The sequence below is a fragment of the Artibeus jamaicensis genome, unplaced genomic scaffold (genome assembly GCF_021234435.1).
Source record: "Artibeus jamaicensis isolate MK-2021 breed Jamaican fruit bat unplaced genomic scaffold, CSHL_Jam_final contig_3197, whole genome shotgun sequence".
NCBI classification, from domain to species: domain Eukaryota; kingdom Metazoa; phylum Chordata; class Mammalia; order Chiroptera; family Phyllostomidae; genus Artibeus; species Artibeus jamaicensis.
The window spans coordinates 301,164-322,690 of record NW_026521752.1 but is presented as its reverse complement, the minus strand read 5'-3'; the positions used below and the strand labels follow the sequence as shown (position 1 = coordinate 322,690).

The 21,527-nt window shown below is 38.1% G+C and overlaps 1 protein-coding gene across 5 annotated transcripts in view; it reads right to left on the bottom strand.

Moving 5' to 3' along the window:
- Positions 1-21,527, bottom strand: part of CLYBL (citramalyl-CoA lyase) — a 322,476-nt gene that overhangs the window by 173,723 nt on the left and 127,226 nt on the right. Inside the window, exon 1 of one of the 5 annotated variants that reach the window (XM_037143373.2) lies at positions 4,538-4,612. The exons of the other annotated variants lie outside the window; for them this stretch is intronic. Coding sequence (XP_036999268.2) covers positions 4,538-4,554 — 17 coding nt within the window. The 5' untranslated portion in view covers positions 4,555-4,612. Of the gene's footprint in view, positions 1-4,537; positions 4,613-21,527 lie in introns of those variants that run through there. 5 annotated transcript variants of the gene reach the window in all.

The window sequence follows — 21,527 nt, the reverse complement described above, 5'->3', positions numbered from 1 at the left end:
GTAGGAAATACTTTAAATATCTGCAATTATGCTCCAAATAAGCAAGTGGGGGCAGGTATTTCCTAGACATAAAGATCTTTGAGGTATTTTTCACAGAAATGAGGTTCTGAATATATTCCTCACACCCTTTTTGGTGGCACAGAGAAGTAATGAGCAGGTAGCTTTGCTGGCCCTCAACATGCGTGAGGGGACTCAGAATGTAAAAACTTGATGTCCTGTAGATGCCTATTTCTTAGGAATCACAGGGTGGGGAAGGGGCACGGCGTGGGCCAAGCCTGTGCTAGCCACTTTCCCACATTCAGAGAAATGAGTTCTCACACCAAGCCCTGAGCAGTTGCTCTTCCCTATCAGGGTAAGAAAAGTAAGTGACGGCCTGTGTCTTTTCCATGGCACCACTCTGCCTCCACTCTCTCTCCAGTTACAAATCTGGAAAAATCTATCAGTCCAACTACTTCAGGTAAGCATCCCAAGAACTATGGTCAGGCCTGAGTAATCTACTCACAGACATGCTTCAGAGAAAACATGATTGCCCCCAAAGAGTTAAAGCTAATTATCAAAAACTAGGATACTTGGGGTTTCCACTACTTATAATAATATTGCAAATATAATTAAAAACCCCTTACATTGACAATTATAACAATGGTTTTATAATACCATTAGCCTCACAGAAAGTAGGAGTTTAATAAATAACATTCAATGAATGTTAGACCAGCCTAACATCTGGTTGTAAGAACCTAACATCTTATTGATTTTAAAACAATAATTTTAAAACTCTTATGATTGGCTATGAAGCCTTTAGCAAGATAGTAGTAGTAATTACCATGAAACATACTCTAAAAATTAATTCTGACAATTTTGCCTTGTTTACTTAAACATATCTGATGCATAATTTCATTAAAGTAAATACAACTACCCCTATTTCAACTGTAAAACAAATCCTTCAACAGGAAAAGATGGGATTCTATCTATACCCAAAACTACCTTCTTCAGTCAGGACTGTTAACCTATTGCTTTCATGCACATGTGCAGTGGCTGAACTAACAAGATGAAAAGTAGCAGCCCTAAAAATCAACCCAATGTATATAGTGAATAAAACACAAAGAAAAGGGTATTTGCACACCACCTAAATACCTGATTGGGAGCTGTCCTGGTCCATCAGAACCCAAATCCAACTTTTCAATGACACCTAAGTGTATGAATACCTAATAGACCTTGCATTTGCAATAAAGTAAATTAACTGCCTTTCCAAAATCAGCTTATAAAATATAGTGGGTATGTGACTGAATATTTTTAACTAAGAGCTTTAAATACATCCTAATCTGTCTTGTGATCAAAACAACCAAAAGACTTATCACCACTGGGTTTCTATAGCATAGTACTAAAACATCCCTTCATGTCTCTGATAGTCTCTGAACGAAGCTGTTTAGATGAAAGAAAAGAAGGAAGGAAGAGAGGGAGGGAAGGGGGAAGGAGGAAGTGAGGACGGGAGGAAGGGAGGACGAGAGGAAGGAAGGAAGGAATCGAGTTTCCTATTTGATCCCGATCATCTGGGGCCCAATATTCTACTCTCCCCAGCAGCCTCAGTGATAGTACAAATTGATAGCCCTCATTTGTCCCTTTCTTGCTGTTATTTCCTCTGAAAGCCATTCCTGAAACTTCCTCAAGCCTTGAGTTTCTTAGTAACAGGCAGATCTGGTACCCTTTTAAAAGTTAACCACAGTAAATCACCATCTTTTTTAAAATTGAATTTGTTGGGAGTGACATTGGTTAATAAAGTAATAAATCACCATCTTACTTACAGTTAGGTCTTTCCTTCTTTTAGACCATTTCTTTGTGCCACCAACCTAAGATGGGGCTCTTTCCTAAGCCAAGTCCTCAGATAACGGTCATGTTTAAGACAGGTCCTGCTTGTCAAAGATTAGAAAGCTGTCTGCAGCATATGCTCCTCTTCACCATAGCCAAGTAGGCTCAATAAATGCTAATACTCAGCATGACGCATCAAGAACTTTAAGCCTCCACAATGTCTAAACAGAAAGTATCACAAATTTACTGAAATTATCTGGCACAAAAGAGAAGAGAAGGAATTAATCAAAGTCTCTCTCTTAATGCAATGCTTGATTGAAATACCCCAATCCCTTTTTAAATAGGATACTGGTGGCAAGTGACCCTGATGGCATGCCCCAGTGAGACACACAAGGAACACTTGTTCCATTTTTTTCTTTTATGACCTCATTAAGGAGGATTTTGAAGATTGTTCCTGAGTATGAGAACAAAGTATCTTAAGACATTGCTAGCTTTTTGTGTCTTTAGCCTTTTTCTGCTAGGATGGCCTTTAGGGTCTATGTGTATAACTAGGTACACTCACGCTCATACTCACCTCCCCCCAAGACAAGAATCAGGCAAGGTGATCTGGACAAAAACAGTCAGAGCTGCACACCTCTAAATGCAGAGATGAGCTAATTTCTTTCACTGGAAACTTTTGCCAAGACCAACTTGGGATCGGTTCTTTTTTTCATCTTCTCTGAGTTGTAGCTGCCACTAATTAGCTCTGGCGGGTGTCTTGAGGCTCTTACCAAGGGAGTGGGTACAGACTGCCAGATCTGCTAGTGTGAAAATACTCCACCGCCAGAACATTTTTCTCTGAGTGTTTGTTGATTCTACGCTTTGATTTAATATGGAAGATTGTATTTTTCTATCAGAAACAAACAGATTTATAACAGAAAACTTGATAGGCAAACAGGGAAAAAGCAAGCCAGGAACTAAACCTAAATGCAGTATTTTTATTGACTTCTTTGAAACCAAATAACCTGGCATATTAGTGTGTGCATTCTGCAACAGACATTCAGCCCCATTGTACTACTTAGAAGAGAAGAAAAAGAAACCCTACTGTTTGAAACCCAGCGGAACATCCCCACAACAGGGCACAACTGTTCCCTCATGCATGAATGGAAAGGAGATGAAAGAAAAGATGAACTTCTGAGGTACAGCAAAAAACAAAGACAACAAAAGTGCTGATCATGAGGGAATGACACAATTCATTGCAGCCAAAAGGATGAGAAAAAGGAGCTCAGACAATGGTGAGGACAGCTAAGTGACACATAGGAGAATTGAAAAATCTACAGAAGTGTCTTTTCTCTCTACTCTTGATGAAAAATAATTAAATGTTAGTACATCTGTCATAAAAAAGATCACTGAAACCTGTTACCATCATTATGAATGGTAAACTTAAATATCCAAATTGTAACTCTCCAATTAAACACTGCCATCTCTCAACCACAAATTGATGTTTCTCTTCCACTCTTTCTCCTTCCCTTCCCCTCTCTAAAAGTAAATAGATAAAACCTTAAACAAACAAAACATTGCCATCTCTGTTTCTTACCCTTGCCAAAATGGAAACTTTTTATTTCTATGAGACTTTACAACACCTGCTTATGTTGTAAAAAATTATAAAGGCCAAGGGATCCTGAAGCTGTGTGTGTATACATGTATGCAGATATGGATACAAAGGTTTAAAGCACTCTATGTAAAAGATTGGCTTAAGGAATATTGTATATAAACTCAGCTGTTGTTTATAAAATATTTTCTGCTTGACTCACATTATAATTATAGAAATATCTGCTCTAAATTTTGGATTGGTTTTATCTAGTAGCAGCTCAAAACACTTTGGCTTTAAGTTTTTTTGCTCTCAAACTTCACTTCCAAGAAAACATTGTTTGAAAACACTTAATATGAAGGGAGGAAGCTTATACTTTTAGGTAAATGCAGTCATGTGTATGTGATAGGAATAATTATCATTTGATGCTTCTGTTTTTCTTAAACGAAGGCACACCTGTCCACACTTCATTAATGTTTAGTCCTGTTAATGAAGTGTTCAGTGAGAAAATCCCATCAACCAAATATATTAAAAAAAAAAAAAACACCATATGAAATCCCCACTAGTTGTTTATTGCTCCGGAAGTCCACCAGCCTGGGAAAGTCACACTGTTTTAAAGTGAGCTCCTGGGCATTATTCTTTGCTTGATAATATGCAGCCACTCACAAAACCCCCCAAAAGCAGTTATTGACCCTGTCAGAATGCCTGATTAGTGGATAAATGCTGTAATTGATTAGCCGAGAAGTGTGAATTAAAACAGGGCATGGCATCAATAACCAGCTTCTAACAAAGGTGGTTGATGTAAAATGTAAAACAAGAGCCCTTGGCTATATCTCATCAAAGGCACACTTTTCTTAAAATGGGAGAGAAAGGGAAATAAACAGGCCTAGCATCCTGTTTTCGGAGATGCTTTTATCTTTCCTCTTTGTAAAGATGCTTGTGTTGAGCCACCAGCAAATGATACAGGAACCACTCCTCAGTCCACTTTCGGTCCACCTTTGGATAGCAAGCAGAGTGAGGCAGTAAATGTCATTGTTCTGGGACTTTAAGAGAAAGCACATAAGAAGTCTTATTTTCTCTTCATTTTGCTTAATGGGAACTCTTTTTACTTATATCCTCATGGCAAAGCACATTCTGCTTGGACGGATTAGAGGCGTTACTCACTGGAGCATTGCTTCCATCTGTTTCTGCAGGTGAAAAATTCATTCATTCGTTCATTCAGTCAGTCATCTAGCGCCTAGTATCGAGCAGTTACTTTTCTGAGCTGAGAAGTACAAAGATAAGTAAGGTTTAGGGCAGGCTGAGTAGATGCAGATCCTACTTCTGATTAAAATACACCATAATATTGGATAATCTAAAGCAAAAAAATTCTTTTAAAAAGATTTAATGTATAACTGAGCTTGAAAAAAAAGGAAATGAAATCTTCAAGTGCTGAAATAAAGCAGGAACTCTAGGAACTAATGCTGTGTGCAAAGCGAGGTGTTAGCCCTGGAACAAGAACTAGAGCCTGGAGTATCAACACCCAATTGGGACAGAAGATACCAGTTGGGGCCTGTGCAAGGTGAGGAAATTGGACAAACTAGACCTGTTAAAAAGCTATCCAATCCATGAATAGGGAACTGGAAGAATTGTGTCCCCCAAAGAAATAGCAAGGCAGCTTGAGGCCTGGCCTGAGCTCTGAAAAGAAATAAAGCCTTTGTATGAGTCGTCTAAACCATGACCCTGTGCTAAAAGCGAATACAGGCATGAAGTTTATACCACCTAGAAGGGTTGAAGTCACTAATAGAGAAATAAAATTTTTAAAACTTGACTTCAAGACCCTAAAACAACCGACTCTTGGTTTTCAGAAGAAAAATGCAAAGCAATATTGCAAGCAAACACAAACCAGGGCACATCGATTCCCACAGGCAAAACAATCCCTGCTAAAGATGAGCTCAAAATAAAGAATCTCAGCATGTGAAGAATAAACCACCAGGCAGAAGAGTTAACAAGTGTAACATAAGGATGAATAGATATCTGGGAACTTGAAATAAGTGAAAACTTAGGAGAGACATGTATATTTCAGAATATACATGTTTGAAGGTCTTAAGATTAATTCAGGAAGGAATAGCACCCATTGAAATAATAGGACAGTATTGAAAATTAAAAAAAATAATTAAAAAAAGAACAAAGTATCATTTTTTAAATAAAAATATAGCCATAAATTAATAAATAAAACAGTAGTAGACAGAGTTGATGAAAGAATTAGTAAACTACAGGATGAATGAAAGGAAATTATATAGTTTGTGTTACAGAGAGGTAGGTGATAGAAGTCATGGAGATAGGAAACAAGAAAGACAAAATGAGACATTTAAAATAAATGTCAGGCCCTGGCTGGTCAGACCATCATCCCCATTCACGAAGGTTGTGGGTTCAATCCCACAACCCTAAGTACCCTCAGGGTACTTATGAGGAGCAACCAATGCATGTATAATAAGTAGAACAACTAATCGATGTCTCCTTATCTCTCTCCTCCCATCTCTAAAATCAATAAATAAAAATATATAAATAAATGTCTAAGACAGAATGGGAAGAATGAGGATTTGTGACAGGGACATACTCAGAACTGAAAAAAAAAATATGTAAATTCTCAGGTTAAAGAAGCACAGCCATGAGCTGGAGAAATGACAAAAATCAAAACCTAAACATACAGCAATGAATCTATAGAATGCCTGTTTTTTTTTAATAGAGAGAAAAAGACTGATTACTCATGAAGAAGGAACAATTTTGCTGCATAATATAATGATCCTAGGCAGCAAAATAAACACAAAAATAATTAAACAATATCTTCAAAGCACTGAAATAAAACAACCTTTAGCCTTGAATTCAGCTAAGTTATCATTCAAAATATGAACCAAATAAAAAGATTTTCTAGGGGAAGCCTGAAAGAAGCTATTACTCTCAGTTCTTTATTGAGATATTTGACCAAAGAATTATTACTTCAGAATAAAAGAGACTGAATCCAGAAGGGAGTGGGATTCAAGAGAAAAATATTAGCAAAGAGACCATAAACAGGTAAATAAATCTAAAGGAGCCTTTACTATAAAAAGAATATCAGCAGCAGTAATAATAATGTTTCATTGAAAACAAACTACTAAAAAAATCAACAACCAAAAATGAAGCACTAAACTTAGATAACATAATAGCCAGAAAACATGTAAGATTGGGAGATGTGTGTCAGGCTAAAATATTCTGTCTAGGACATTTTGTTCAGAAGGAGTATAGAGAAATATTAGTTAATTTTTTACTTTGTTAAATCAAATATGCCATTAAAATTCTAAAAGTAATCACTGAAAAAATAGAATGTATAATGTCAAAATGAATATAAGGGAATAGAAGGAATAAATAAAGCAAAGTAAATCTAATAAAACACAGGAAAAGAGGAAAATATGGCAAATAAATAGCATAGTACATATAGTAAAATAAGCTTAGAAAAATGAATTTAACTACACTAGTTATCACAACAAATACAAATATTAAATATCCCCCAGATCAAGATGGCAAAAGAAGGTAGAAGCTATACTAACCTCCTCCCAGGACCAAACTGGAATTACAACTAAATTATAGAAAAATTATCCTGAACCAACTGAACACTAGCTATACAGAAGACTTATAACCAAGGACTTACAGAAGAAAACACATAACCATAATGAGACTGGTAGAGAATGCAAAGGTGGCACAATAGGACTGGATGGGCTCCCATGCCTGCAGCTGAAGTACCAGAGAGATATTTCAGTGGCTGGGGCAGGGGGCAGGTTCCCCTAGGGAAGTGTGGGACCCAAACCACAAGCTGGGCTCCCTAGACTACAGCACCAGACCAGGAAAGGAACCCAAATAACATCCAGCTGTGAAAAGGAGCAGGGTTTCTCTCTGTCACAGAGAGATGGCTAGAGATGCAGAGAACCTCTTAAAGGGCCAACACACACAATTTTGTTTGCAGTCACTTATCAAGGGTTCTGGCAGAGGGAGGGCAGAGCGGACTAGAGCCATGTGAGAAGAGTTAGGGTTGGTGGCTCTGGGGAAAGAGCTGAAGAGTCAGCAGCCAGGATTTCTGTGCTCAGTCATTCCCCATAATGCAGAAGCCACCTTTCTTGAGCAGAGCACTCCCCTCCACACAGCATAAGCCTGGGTTTTGGGGGAGCATTAACCCCACCCACAAGAATCCTTCTCACTCTACCCTATACAGCTTAAGCCCAGCTGTTTAGGAATATAGCTGGAGGCACTTTCAATGATTAAGCCTAACAGAAAGCCTGCGGGTGACAGTGGACTTCTGGGAGCTTTGCGACTTTACCTGACCCTCCCCCAGGTCTGGTGCTGGTGAAAGCTGGCCTTTGTGCACAGCTTGGCTCTTTCTACACATAGTCAGGTCTAAGAGAGGGACCCACAATGCGTGAATTGCTGATAACTCCAAACAGGTTGCCCAGGGCCAGTCATAGGAAACATCTAACATAGGCATGCACCAGAGTCTTTGCTGACATACTTAATACATAAATAATAACAAGGAGGCAGTCAAATTTGGAAGACAAAGAAACAGGCCTCAAATGAAAGAACAAGAGGATTCTCCAGAAGAAGAGCCAAATGAAATGGAGGCAAGCAATTTGTCAGATAAGAGTTTAAAGTACTGATTATAGGATGCTCAAAAGCATAACAAAACATGCAGAACTTCCGCCAAGATGGAGGCATAGGTGGAAGCACTGTACCTTCTCACACAACCGAGTTTAAAAACAACAAAGTTTTAGCAACAAAAACACAGCCAAACCACAGAAATTTGAACTTTACAGATGTCTGACAACAACGAACCCTTCAGCTAAACCGACAAGAGGGGCAGAGCCAGGGGCAGGGCCAGCAGCAGAGCGGGGTCGGGCAGGAAAGATCCACTGACCGACCCAGGTGTGCGACCCAGGTGCGCCAGCAGCCGTGGGCAGATCCCAGGTGTGGAGTAGCAGTGGGCGGACCCATTGAGGGCTGACCGAGGTCACACATTTGCGTGCCGATAAACCGGTAGAGGAGCGAGCAGTGAGCTGGACTGTGAAGGCCCCAGCAGCGGGAAGCAGCAGAGGGGACTGCCATTGTCCCTCTCTGACCCCACCCCCACATATAGCATCACAAACCAGCGACCTGGGTGGTCCTGTCCTGGTGAACAACTAAGGCTCTGCTCCTCATACATAACAGGCACAAACAGATCAAAACATGGCTCAAGAACAACTCAGAGCCCCAGAGCCAATAAATCCAAGCGATAAAGAAATAGCCAAACTTTCAGATGCACAGTTCAAAACACTAGTGATCAGGATGCTCACAGAACTGGTTGATTTTAGTTACAAATTAGAGGAACATATGAAGGCTAAACTAATTGAAATGAAGGGAAATGCACAGGAAACCAATAGTAATGGAAAGAAAACTGGGACTCAAATCAAGGGAGTGGACCAGAAGGAGGAAAAAAAATGACCAAACAGAAAAGGATGGAGAAACAAGAATTCAAAAAAATTAGGAGAGGCTTAGGAACCTCCAGGACATCTTTAAACATTCCAACATCCGGATTATAGGGGTACCAGAAGGGGAAGAGGAACAGCCACCAGTGGAAAACTTATTTGAATAAATAATAAAGGAGAATTTCCCCAATCTGGCAAAGGAAATAGATTTCCAGGAAATCCAGGAAGCTCAGAGAGTCCCAAAGAAGGTGCACCCAAGGAGGACCACACCAAGGCACATCATAATTACATTAGCCAAGATTCAAATGAAGGAGAGAATCCTAGAAGCAGCAAGAAATAAGGGGACAGTCACCTACAAAGGAGTTCCCATCAGACTGTCAGTGGATTTCTCAAAAGAGACCTTACAGGCAAGAAGGGGCTGGAAAGAGGTATTCCAAGTCATGAAATCCAAAGACCTACGTCCAAGATTGCTCTATCCAGCAAAGCTTTCATTTAGAATAGAAGGGCAGATAAAGTGCTCCTCAGATAAGATCAAATTCAAGGAGTTCATCATCACCAAGCCCTTATTATATGAAATGTTAAAGGGACTTATCTAAGAAAAAGAAGTTAAAAAAAAATGAACAGTGAAAGGACAGCAAACTCACAGTTATTAAGAACCACACCTAAAACAAAAGCAAACTAAGAGGACAGCTAGATCAGGAGCAGAACCATAGAAATGAAGATCATATTGAGGGTTAGCAACAGGGGAGTAGGAGAAGGAGAAGGGGGAGAAGGTACAGAAAATAAGTAGCATAGATGGTAGGTAGAAAATAGATAGGAGGAGGGCAAGAATAGTATGGGAAATATAGAATCTAAAGAACTTGAGATTAACTTGGTCATAAACTAAAAGGGGGGAATGGTAGGGGAGGGAGTGTGCAGGGTGGAGGGGAATGAAGGGGAGAAACAGAACAACTGTAATGGCATAATCAATAAAATATATTTAAAAAACACGTAGAAACCATGAAAAACAAGCATTCAAATAAAGAATACAACATCTGCAATAAATAATACATTGGAAGGAATAAATAGTACATTAGATGAAGCAGAAGACTGAATTAATGATTTGGAAGACAAAATAGAAAAACACTCAAGCAGAACAGCAAAAAGAAAAAAGAATTTAAAAAAAGAAGTATTTAAGAGACCTTTGGGAAAAAATAAAGTGTAACAACATCCACATCATGGGGATACTAGAAGGAGAAGAAAGTGTGCAAGGGCTTGAGACGTATTTGAAGAAATAATGACCAAAAACTTCCTTAACCTGGTGAACAAAAAGACACAAAAGTCCAGGAAGTGCAGAGTCCCAAACAAGATGGGTCCAAAGAGGCCCAAACTAAGATACATCATAGTTAAAATGGGAAAGCTTAAAGACAAGGAGAGAATCTTAAAAGGCACAAAACAAATGCAGTTAGTTACCAACAATGAAGCTCCCATAAGACTGTCATGTGATTTCTCAACAGAAACATTTCAGGCCAGAAGGGAGTGGCGTGAAATATTCAAGGTGATGAAAAGCAAGGACCTACAACCAAGGTTACTTTACCTAGCAAGGCTACTATTTAAAACTCAAGGAGAAATAGCCTCTCAGACAAGAAAAAGTTAAAGAAGTTTGTTAACACCAAACCAGTATGGCAACAAATGTTAAAGGGCTTACATTAAGAAGAAAAAGGGAAAAAAAGGAAATAGTTAAAAATAAAATGGCAGCCCTGATTGTTGTGGGTCAGTGGATTGAACACTTGACTGTGAAGTAAAGGGTTGCCAGTTGGATTCTCAGTCAGGGCACATGCCTAGGTTGTGGGCCAGGTGCCCAGTAGGGGGTGTGTGAGAGGCAACCACACATTGATGTTTCTCTCCTGTTCTCCTTCCCTACCCCTCTCTAAATATAAATAAAATATTTTTTAAATAAAGTAAAATGGCAATAAGTATATATCTATCAGTAATCAATTTAAATGTAAATACTCAAATCAAAAGAAATAGAGTAGATGAATGGATAAGAAAACAACACCCATATATGCTGTCTCCAATAGACCCATCTCAGAATAAAAGATATACACAAACTAAAGAAGGGTGAAAAAATATTTCATGCAAAAAGAGGAAAAAAAGCTGGGGTAGCAATACTTGCATCTTAAAAAATAGACTTTAAAACCAAGGCTACAGTAAGAGACAAAGAGGGGCATTACATTATGGTAAAGGGAGCAATCCAACAAGAGGATATACCCTAGTAAACATTTATACACCCAACATAAGAGCACCTAAATATGTAAAGCAAATCTTGATGGACATATAGGGAGAGCTCAATAGAAGGATGGTCACAGTCAAGGATTTTAACAGTTCATTGACTTCAATGGATAGATCTTCCAGACAAAATCAACAAGGAGACAGTGGCCTTAAATGACACTCTAGATAAAATGGATTTAACTGATATATCCAGAGCATTTCATTCCCAAAGCAACAGAATATACATTCTTGTTTAGTGCACATGGAATATTTTCTAGGACAGACCACATGTTAGGACACAAAACAAGTTTCAGTAATTTTAAGAAGACTGAAATCATACTAAGCATCTTCTCTGATCACAATGCTATTATACTAGAAATCAATCACAAGAAGAAAACTAAAAAACACAATGACATGGAAGTTCAATAACGTTTAGTTATTATTAAACAATGAATGGGGTCAACAATGAGATCAAGGCAGAAAATAAAAAGATACCTTGAAACGAATAAAAATGGGGAAAAAAACAAGCCAAAATCTTAGGGACACAGGGATAGCAGTCCTAAAAGAGTAATTCACAGTATTACAAGACTATCTCAAGATACAAGAAAAAGCTCAAATAACAATTTAACCTTACTCTTAAAGGAACTTGAAAATGAACAATGAACAAAGCCCAAAGTAAGTAGAAAGAAGGAAATAAAAATGATCAGAGCAGAAAACAATTGAAATAGAGTCTAAAAAATACAAAAGATCAACGAATCCAAGAACTGGTTCTTTAAAAACATAAACAAGATTGATAAACCTTTAACCAGACTTAACAAGAAAAAATAAAGAGAGGGGACTGAAATAAATAACATTAAAAAGGAAATAGGAAAAATAACAACTGACACCAAAGATATACAAAGGATTATAAGAAAAAATCACGAACAACTATATGCCAACAGTTGGGCATCCTGAATGAAATGGATAAGCTCCTAGAAACATGAAATCTTCTAACACTCCACCATGAAAAATCAGGGAATCTGAATAGACAGGTTACACCTAGTGAAAATGAAGCAGTAATCAAAAAACTTCCAACAAACAAAAGCCTTGAACTAGATGGAATTACTGGTTAATTTTACCAAACATTCCAAAAAAGAACTAACACCTCTCCCTTCCAAACTATTCCACAAAATTCATAAAGAAGGAAAACTCTCAAGCTTGTTTTACCAAGCCAGCATTATTTTAACTCCAAAACCATATAAAGACACTACAAAAAAACCCCAAAATTATAGGCCAATATTCCTGATGAACATAGACACTAAAATCCTCCACGAAATATTAGCAAACCAAATACAGCAATGCATCAAAAAGATCATACACCATGATCAAGTGGGATTGATTCCTGGGATGCAAGGTTGGTACAACATTCCCAAATCAACAAATGTGAAATACCATATAAACAAAATGAAGAATAAAAACCACATGATCATATCAATAGATGCAGAAAAGGTATTTCTTACAAGATTTTATTTACTTATTTTTAGAGAGAGGAAGGAAGGGAGAAAGACAGAGAGAGAAACATCAATGTGTGGTTGCCTCTCACATACCCTGCTGGTGACCTGGCCTACAACCCAGGCATGTGCCCCCACTGAGAATCAAGCCAATGACCATGTGGTTCTCAGGCCAGCTCTTGATACACTGAGCCACACCAGCCAGGGCCAGAAAAAGCATTTGATAAAATCTAGCACCCATTTATGATTTTAAAAAACTTCAGCAAAATAGAAATAAACACAATAAAGGTCACTTATGACAAACCCACTGCCAGCATCATACTCAACAAGAAAAAACTACAAGTGTTCCCCTTAAGATTAGGAACAAGATAGGGACCTCCACTTTCAACTCTCTTATTCAACATAGTATTGGAGGTCCTAGACACAGAAATCAGGCAAAAAAAAAGAAATGAAAGGCATCCTAATTGGAAAGGGAGATGTAAAAATGTCATTATTCGCAGATGACATGATGCTATACATAGAGAACTCTAAAGATTCCACCAAGAAACTACTAGAACTGATAAATGAATTCCATAAAGTAGCAGGACATAAAATTAGTAACTAGAAATCAGATGCATTTTATATGCCCATAACAAACTATCAGAAAGAAAAATAAGAAAACAATCCCATTCACAATTGCTTCAGAAAGTATTTTATTCTTTTACAACGTAACCAAGGATGTAAAAGACCTGTACTTGGAAAATTATAAAATGCTGAAGAAAGAAACTGAAGAAGATTTAATAAGTGTGAGAGCACATACCATGTTCATGAATGGGAACATGAACTTAAAGTCATTAAAATGTCCATACTATGCAAAGCAATCTATAGATTCAATTCAATTCCTATCGATACCAATGGCATATTTCACAGAAGTACAACAAACGTTTCAAAAATTTATATGGAACCAAAAAAGACTCTAAATAGCAACATTGATCTTGAGAATGAAGAACAAAGTTGGAGGAATCACATTACAAAATATCAAACTATACTATAGGACTATAGTAATCAAAACAGCATGGTGCTGGCATAAAAACAGACACAGAGATCAATGGAATAGAATAAAAAGCCCAGAAATAAACCCATACCTTTAGAGTCAATCAATATTTGACAGAAGAAGAAAGCACATTCAATAGGATAACAATAGTTTATTCATTAAATGGTTGTGGGAGTAATGGACAGATACATGCAGAAAAATGAAACTAAGACCACGTTCTTATAACACACATTAGAATAAATTCAAAATGGATTAAAGACTTAAATGTTAGGCTTGAAACCATAAAAACCCAAGAAGAAAATATATGCAGTAAAATCTCAGACACTGCTCATAGCAATATTTTTTTCTGGTATATCTCCTCAGACAAGGGAAAAGGAAAGAAAAAATGAACTACTGGGACTACACCAAACTAAAAAAGTTTTTGTACTGCAAAGGAAAGCATCAACAAAATAAAAAGACAACCCACTGAATGGAAGAACATCTGATAAAAGGTTAATATCCAAAATTTATAAAGAACTTATATGTGCAAAGGACCTAAACAGACACTACTCCAAAGAAAACATACAGACGGCTAATAGACATATGAAAAGATTCTCAAAGTCACTAATTATCAGAGAAATGTAAATTAAAACCACAATAAGACATCACTTCACAAGGGTCAGAATGGTTAACATATATAGCAACAAACAACAAGTGCTGACAAGGATGTGGAGAAAGGGGAACACTTGTGCACTGTTGGTGGGAATGCAATTTGGTGCAGCCACTGTGGAAAGCAGTATGGAGTTACCTCAAAAAAATCAGTGGAAGTGCCTTGTGATTCAGCAATTTCACTTCTAGAATTTACCCAAAGACCCCGAAATACTAATTCATTGCATCATTATTTATAATCACCAATATCTGGAAGCTGCCCGAGTGTCCATCAGTAGATGAGTGGACAAAACAACTATGGGACATTTACACAATGGAATACTACTTGGCTGCAAAAAAGAACATTTTACCCTTTGCAACTGCATGGACACACTTGGAGAACAGTATGCTAAGTAAAATAATCCAGACAGAGAAAGACAAATACCGCAAGATTTCACTCATATGTGTAATCTAATGAACAAACTGAACTAATAAGCAAAATAGAGACAGACTCATAGAGACAGAGCAGGCTGATGGCTCTGTTGAGGGTATGTTGATGGGTAGAGGGATCAAGCAAAAATTAAAAAAGACTCATGGACATGGACAACAGTAAGGTGATTGCAGGGATACAGGTCGGTAGAGTGGGTAGAGTTGGAAAAGGGTATATGTGGAATAAATGGTAATGGAAAAAATACAATAAAAATTAAATAATTTTTAATATTAAAAATTTTAATTAAATATCCTCATTAAAATACAGAGAATAAATGTAAAGTAAAACATAATGATTCAATTACATTCTGTATATAAGAGGCATACCTTAAACTAATGACACAGAAAAACTGAAAATTTTTTTCAAAAATATGGTGATAAACATTTTGTCAGGTGACACTGCCTGTTTTGGCCATAGTTTGCCTGGCAAAGACTAGGTTCTCAATACATGTTGCTGATGAATGGCTGAATTAATTAATGTAATATCAAACAAGACAGATATAGAAGCAAAAAACATTCTTGGGGGGGAAGAAGATCATTATCTAATGATAAAAAGAACACTTTATCAGAAAGGAATAATCATCCTTAAATTGTAGACATCTGAAATATATGCAAAAATTATCAGAATTTCAGAGGTAAATGACAAACTCACAACCAGGTGCAAAAAGTGATAGGTCTAAAAGACAAAAATTTGGTAAGACTATAGAAGACATAAAGAGCATGTTAATAAGCACTACTTAATGGACCATAAAAATTTTCTTGACTGAAAAATTAGACAATACACCTTTTCAAGTAAAATGGAATATTTATAAAATGTGACCATTTACAAGGCCATTAAGGAAGTTTCGGGAAATAATAGTTGATGTACAAACCACACAGTCTCTGACCACAGTGCCGTGAAATCAGAAATCAATTATTTTGAAAACTTAAACATATATTTGTAAATAATTCATGGCTCTAGAAAATCATAATTGAGCACAAATATTTAAGATATGGAAAAATGAAACATTACATATCTAAATTTGTAAACTACCTCAGACAGCTCTTAGGGGAAACTTATAAATTTAAATGCATATATTGTAGCTCTGGCCAGGTAGTTCAGTTGGTTAGAGCATTGTCCCAATACACCAAGGTTGCAGGTTCAATCCCCAGTCAGGGCACATACAAGAATCAACCAATGAATGCATAAATAAGTGGAACAACAAATTGATGTCTCTCTCTCTTCCTCTCTCTAATCAATAAATTAAAAATGCACATATTATAGATATATTAATAAGCTATGTTTTTGTACTCAGGGCATTATTTTCAAAAAGAGCAAAGGACCTAACCAATGCAAGTAGCAAGAATAATAAAAATAAGAGTTAAATTAACTAAATAGTTAATAAAAGATAAGGAATAGCAGCATCAAAATAAAAAAATTGATACTTTGGAAAGACCAAATTGACAAATCTTTGGTAAGATCAAGAAAAAGCACAAATAAATATTATTAAGAAACTAAAACTACAGATGCAGTAAATTTTTTTTAAATAAGAGAGCCCTGACCAGTGTGGCTCAGTTTGTTGGGTGTCCACCCAAAAAGTGAAAGGTCACCAATTATTCTGGTCAAGATACATGCCTGGATTGTAGGTTCAGTCCCTATTTGGGGTGTGTAGAAGAGGCAATCAATAGATGTTTTTCTCCCTCTCCCTTCTCTTCACCTCTCTTTAAAAATAAATAAATACAATGTTTTTAAAAAATAAGAGAATACTAGAAACAATTTTATGGCAATTTGAAAATAGATGTTGTGGATAATGTCCTAAATAAATACCAGCAACCAAAAGTGACTTAACAAGAACTACGAAACACAAATTATATAATCGCTAACAAGTTTTAACAAGCCTTTAAGGATCAGATAATTCATAACTTGTAAAACAAACTGTTCCAGACAAGAGTAATAAGAGAAAAAGTGGACTTCCGCCAAGATGGAGGCATAGGTGGATGTGCCGTGCCTTCTCACACAACCAAGTTTAGAGACAACTAAATATTAGCAACAGAAAACACAGCCAGAACACGGAAAATTGAACTTTTCGGAAGTCCGTTAACAACAAATTCTTCAGCTTGACCGGTAAGGGGCGAAACCAGTGGCTAGTGAAGCGAGATTGCACAGGTCTCAGTCAGCCGGACTCAGGCGTGGAATCCAGATGCGCAGAATCCAGGCGCAGGGTTGGACCTAGTGAGTGACCGAGCGAGCCACCAGGCGAGCGACCGCACGGGGGAGACAGCAGGGGAGCGGTGCTGCGTGTTGACTGTGATCGCGCATTTGTGCACGGGCAGACAGGTGAGGGAGTGAATGGTTGGACTGGGGCCGGCGGGTCCCCCGGCTAGTGGCAGTGGAGGGCGCCACCATTTCCCTGCTCTGACCCCACCTCCACATGCAGCGTCATAACCCAGCGACTCTGAGTGGCCCGGCCCAGGTAAACCACCTAAGACGCTAATCCTCACCCAGCTGTGAGAAACAGCAGAGGGGGTCGCCATTTCCCCGCTCTGACCACGCCCCCACATACAGCGTCACAACCCAGCGACCTGGGAGTCCAAGGCACCACTTCTCACACTTAAAGGGCGCGAACAGACCAAAAATGGCGCAAGAATATCTCAAAGCCCCAGAGCCCATAGATCTAAGTGATGAAGAAATAGCAAAACTCTCAGACGCACAGTTTAAAACACTGGTCATCAGGATCCTCACAGAACTGGTTGATTATAGCCACAAATTAGACAAACATATGAAGGCGAAACTAATTGAAATGAATGGAATTGCAGAGGACACCAATAGCAATGAAAAGGAAACTGGGACTCAAATCAATGGAGTGGACCAGAAGAAAGCAAATAATGGCCAAACAGAAAAGAGTCAAGAAGCAAGAATTCAAAGAAATGAGGAGAGTCTTAGGAACCTCCAGGACATCTTTAAATGCTTCAACATCCGAATTATAGGGGTACCAGAAGGGGGAAAGGCACAGCCACCAGTGGAAAACTGATTTGAACAAATAATAAAGGAGAATTTCCCCAATCTGGCAAAGGAAATAGACTTCCAGGAAATCCAGGAAGCTCAGAGAGTACCAAAGAAGTTGGACCCAAGAAGGAACACACCAAGGCACATCATAATTATATTAGCCAAAATTAAAATGAAGGAGAGAATCCTAAAAGCAGCAAGAGCTAAGGGGACAGTCACCTACAAAGGAGTCCCCATCAGACTGTCAGCGGATTTCTCAAAAGAGACCTTCCAGGCAAGAAGGGGCTGGAAAGAGGTATTCCAAGTCATGAAATCCAAAGACCTACATCCAAGATTGCTCTATCCAGCAAAACTTTCATTTAGAATGGAAGGACAGATAAAGTGCTTCTCAGATAAGATCAAATTCAAGGAGTTCATCATCACCAAGCCCTTATTATATGAAATGTTAAAGGGACTTATCTAAGAAAAAGAAGATAAAGAAACATGAACAGTGAAAGGACAACAAACTCACAGTTATTAACAACCACACCTAAAACAAAAGCAAACTAAGAGGACAGCTAGATCAGGAGTGGAAACATAGAAATGAAGATCTCAAGGAGGGTTAGCAACAGGGGAGTGGGAGGAGGAGAAGGGGGGAGAAGGTACAGAAAATAAGTAGCATAGACAGTAGATAGAAAATAGATGGGGGGGGCAAGAATAGTATGGGAAATATAGAATCTAAAGGAATTGAGACACATGGTCATAAACTAAAGGGGGGATAACAGTGGGGATGGGGGGGTAGGGTGGAGGGGAATGAAGGGGGGAATAGAACAACTGTAACAGCACAATCAATAAAAAAATTTAAAATTAAAAAAAAAAGAGAAAAAGTTCCTCAAATAATTCTCAATTTATTTTGAAGAGATTTTAAAACCAAAGAGAATAAATACAAAAAATGTAAATTATAGGTTGGTCTCATTTATAAACATAAATGTAAAATTCCTGAATTTTAGCAAATGAAATCCATAAAAGGGGAAAAATTATGTTTTATACCAGTAATGCAAGGATAATTTGACATTAGAAAGTATATTAGTCCATTTAATTAACAGATTAGAGAAGTTTTTTTAAACATCTCAAAAGATGTGGGAAAAACATTTGGTAAAATTTAATCTAAAAAGCTTTCTGCTTGAAAAGACCATCCACAGAGCAAAAAAGCAACCAACAGAATGGGAGAAAATATTTGCAACTCATATTTATGATAAGGGATTAATAACCAGAATACGGAGAGAATTCCTAAAACTGAACAACAAAAAACAACAGAATTCAAAAATGGGCAAAGGACTTAAATAGACATTTTTTCAAAGAAGATATTCAAATGCCCAGTAAGCTTATAAAAAGATGCTCCACATCACTGATCACTTAGGAAATGCAAATCAGAACTACAATGAAATACCACCTCATACTACTATCATAAAGTATGAATATAAGCATTGGTCACGATGTGTAGAAAATAAAACACTTGTGCACTAACAGTAGAAATGTAAAATGGTAGAATCACTACAGAAAATAGTATGATAGTTTCTCAAAAAATTAAAAGTAGAATTACCATATTATGCAGCAATACCACTTCTAGGTATACTGTAAAGCGGGGAAAGCAAGGTCTTCAAGAGAGGGTTGTACACGCATGTATAAGCAGAATTACCTGCAACAGCTAAAATGTGGAAGTAACTCAAGTGTTCATCACAGATAAATGGATAAGCAAAATGTAATATATAAACACAATGTAATATTATTCAGGTTTAGAAAGGAAGGAAATTCTGACACACACAATTTGGATGAACATGGAGGACATCAGGGCAAGTGAAATAAGCCAGTCACGAAAAGACAAATCCTTTATGGTTCCACTTACATAAGGTAGTAGGAATATTCAAAATCACAGAGACAAAAAGTAGAATAGAGGGCTGAGGGGAGGGTAGAATTGAAATGGTGTACAGAGCAAGAGGTCCCAGAAACAGAGATGTTCCCCCATTGTTCATAGTTGGGAGAAAGAAAGAGGTGGATGACAGGCTTTAGATAACTTTGCATATCTATGGCAATTTGATAGCTAGTTAATAGTTGGGGTACTGCCCCAGGGCAAAAGGTGTATGTGACTCTCAGAATGTATCCTGACTCATGATACAGGCAGGGAGGCAGTTTCCCCTGTGTCACTGAGTCATGCTTGCCCTGACTAGAGATGGCAGCCTACAGAAAAGAAAATATGGGAAACTGGCAAACGTAGCTCACAGTGAGAAGAGCCACATAGGAAGTGATGTAGGAAGCTCAGGGTCAGGATTTTTTTTTAAAAAGGTGGGTAGCCATGAGGAGAAAAAGCCACGATGTAACAACTAGGCAGTTTGTAGGAAAGCTGGTCTGCTATGTGGGAGAGCCATGAAGGCAGAGTGAGGAGAGGGAAGGAGGAGGAGTAGCCATAAGGAAGGAGCCATGAGCCAGGAGGAAATTTCAGCCATTCGGCTGGTAGTGAAGTGGCAGCTATGTAGTTTGTAGACAGGATTTCACCATGTGGCCTGGTGTAGTAAGAAAGGAGACATACTGCTGCTCTGATCGTGCCTGCTCCAGCAGACTCTGAAGTCCACCAAGTACTCTCCCTCACAAGACATTGATGGGTTGCCTTGCAGACCAGACTCTATCTGGACACTTGGGACATAGGGAGAGGCCACTCTCTTGGGAGTTGTGCCTTCCCAGACTCCACCATGATTCAGTGCAGCATGGCATATGCTTTCTGGACTATTACAAGAAGGCTGACAACAATGTACCCAAGATCCTGAAGCAGAGAGATGCTGTGATAGGATAGCAACTTTGAAGCCCATTGAATATACTTTCCAGAGGGACTAGAAAAGTGTTTGTGAAGCCAGCCTAAAATAAGAATTTGGGGAACTACTGGGCTTATTTGGGGCTTATACCCTGGTAGGGAGCAAGAGAAGTGCTGGGTTTAATGGGGGAACAAGGCCCCAAGTAGGAGTGCTCCCAGCCCCCCCGAGGTAGGAATTTTGTAAATGAAAACTTGTTTCTTCCAATACTAATTGTTGGGTCATGCACCAAGGTACCACATTCACGGGCCAGTTAGCTCAATTACAGAATGGGAAGTTAGTTCATAAAGTTGGCAGAATACTAGATCAAGATACTAAAATCAAAAGCAGAAACATGGCTGATCAATAAGTGTTTATCTCTACTTCCTTCCAAAAACCCACATTTAAGGGGGAAGGAGTATAAATCCATAGGAACAGATATAATAAAGGAAGAAAATCCCTTATAACAGATGTCAACAAATTTGGAAAATTGGAAGTGAATCAACAGGGGAAAGGCTAACTATTAACAATTGCCAATAGTACAAAGAGATGTGACAGACCAAAAAGAATCAAGCTTCTTGCTATACCAGAATTCTGAGAACACTTAGAACTGAGGGTCCTGGTACCTCTGAAGGTAGGGTCATGGGTTTAAACAATAGGATTGTTTGAAAATATGTACAAAGAGCACTTAGACAACCTCCCTAGTAAGTTACCCATTCTAATAAGGCAAAGGAAGTAATAGAAGAAACTAAACCAAAACAGCTTCCAATTTATGGATGCAAAACAATGGGGAGGAGTTAGATGAGGAGGTGAAAATTAGGACTAAGTGAAAGTCTGCATTTGGAATGCTGAGGATTCCCTGCATCCCTTCCCCCTTGGTTTTCAGAATGCTGGCAGCCAGGTTTTATCCCCACAACAAAAGGTTCAAGGATTCCTCTCTGAGTAATCATGAAAGGCCCAAGAGAACAGCCCAATAGTCACAATGATAT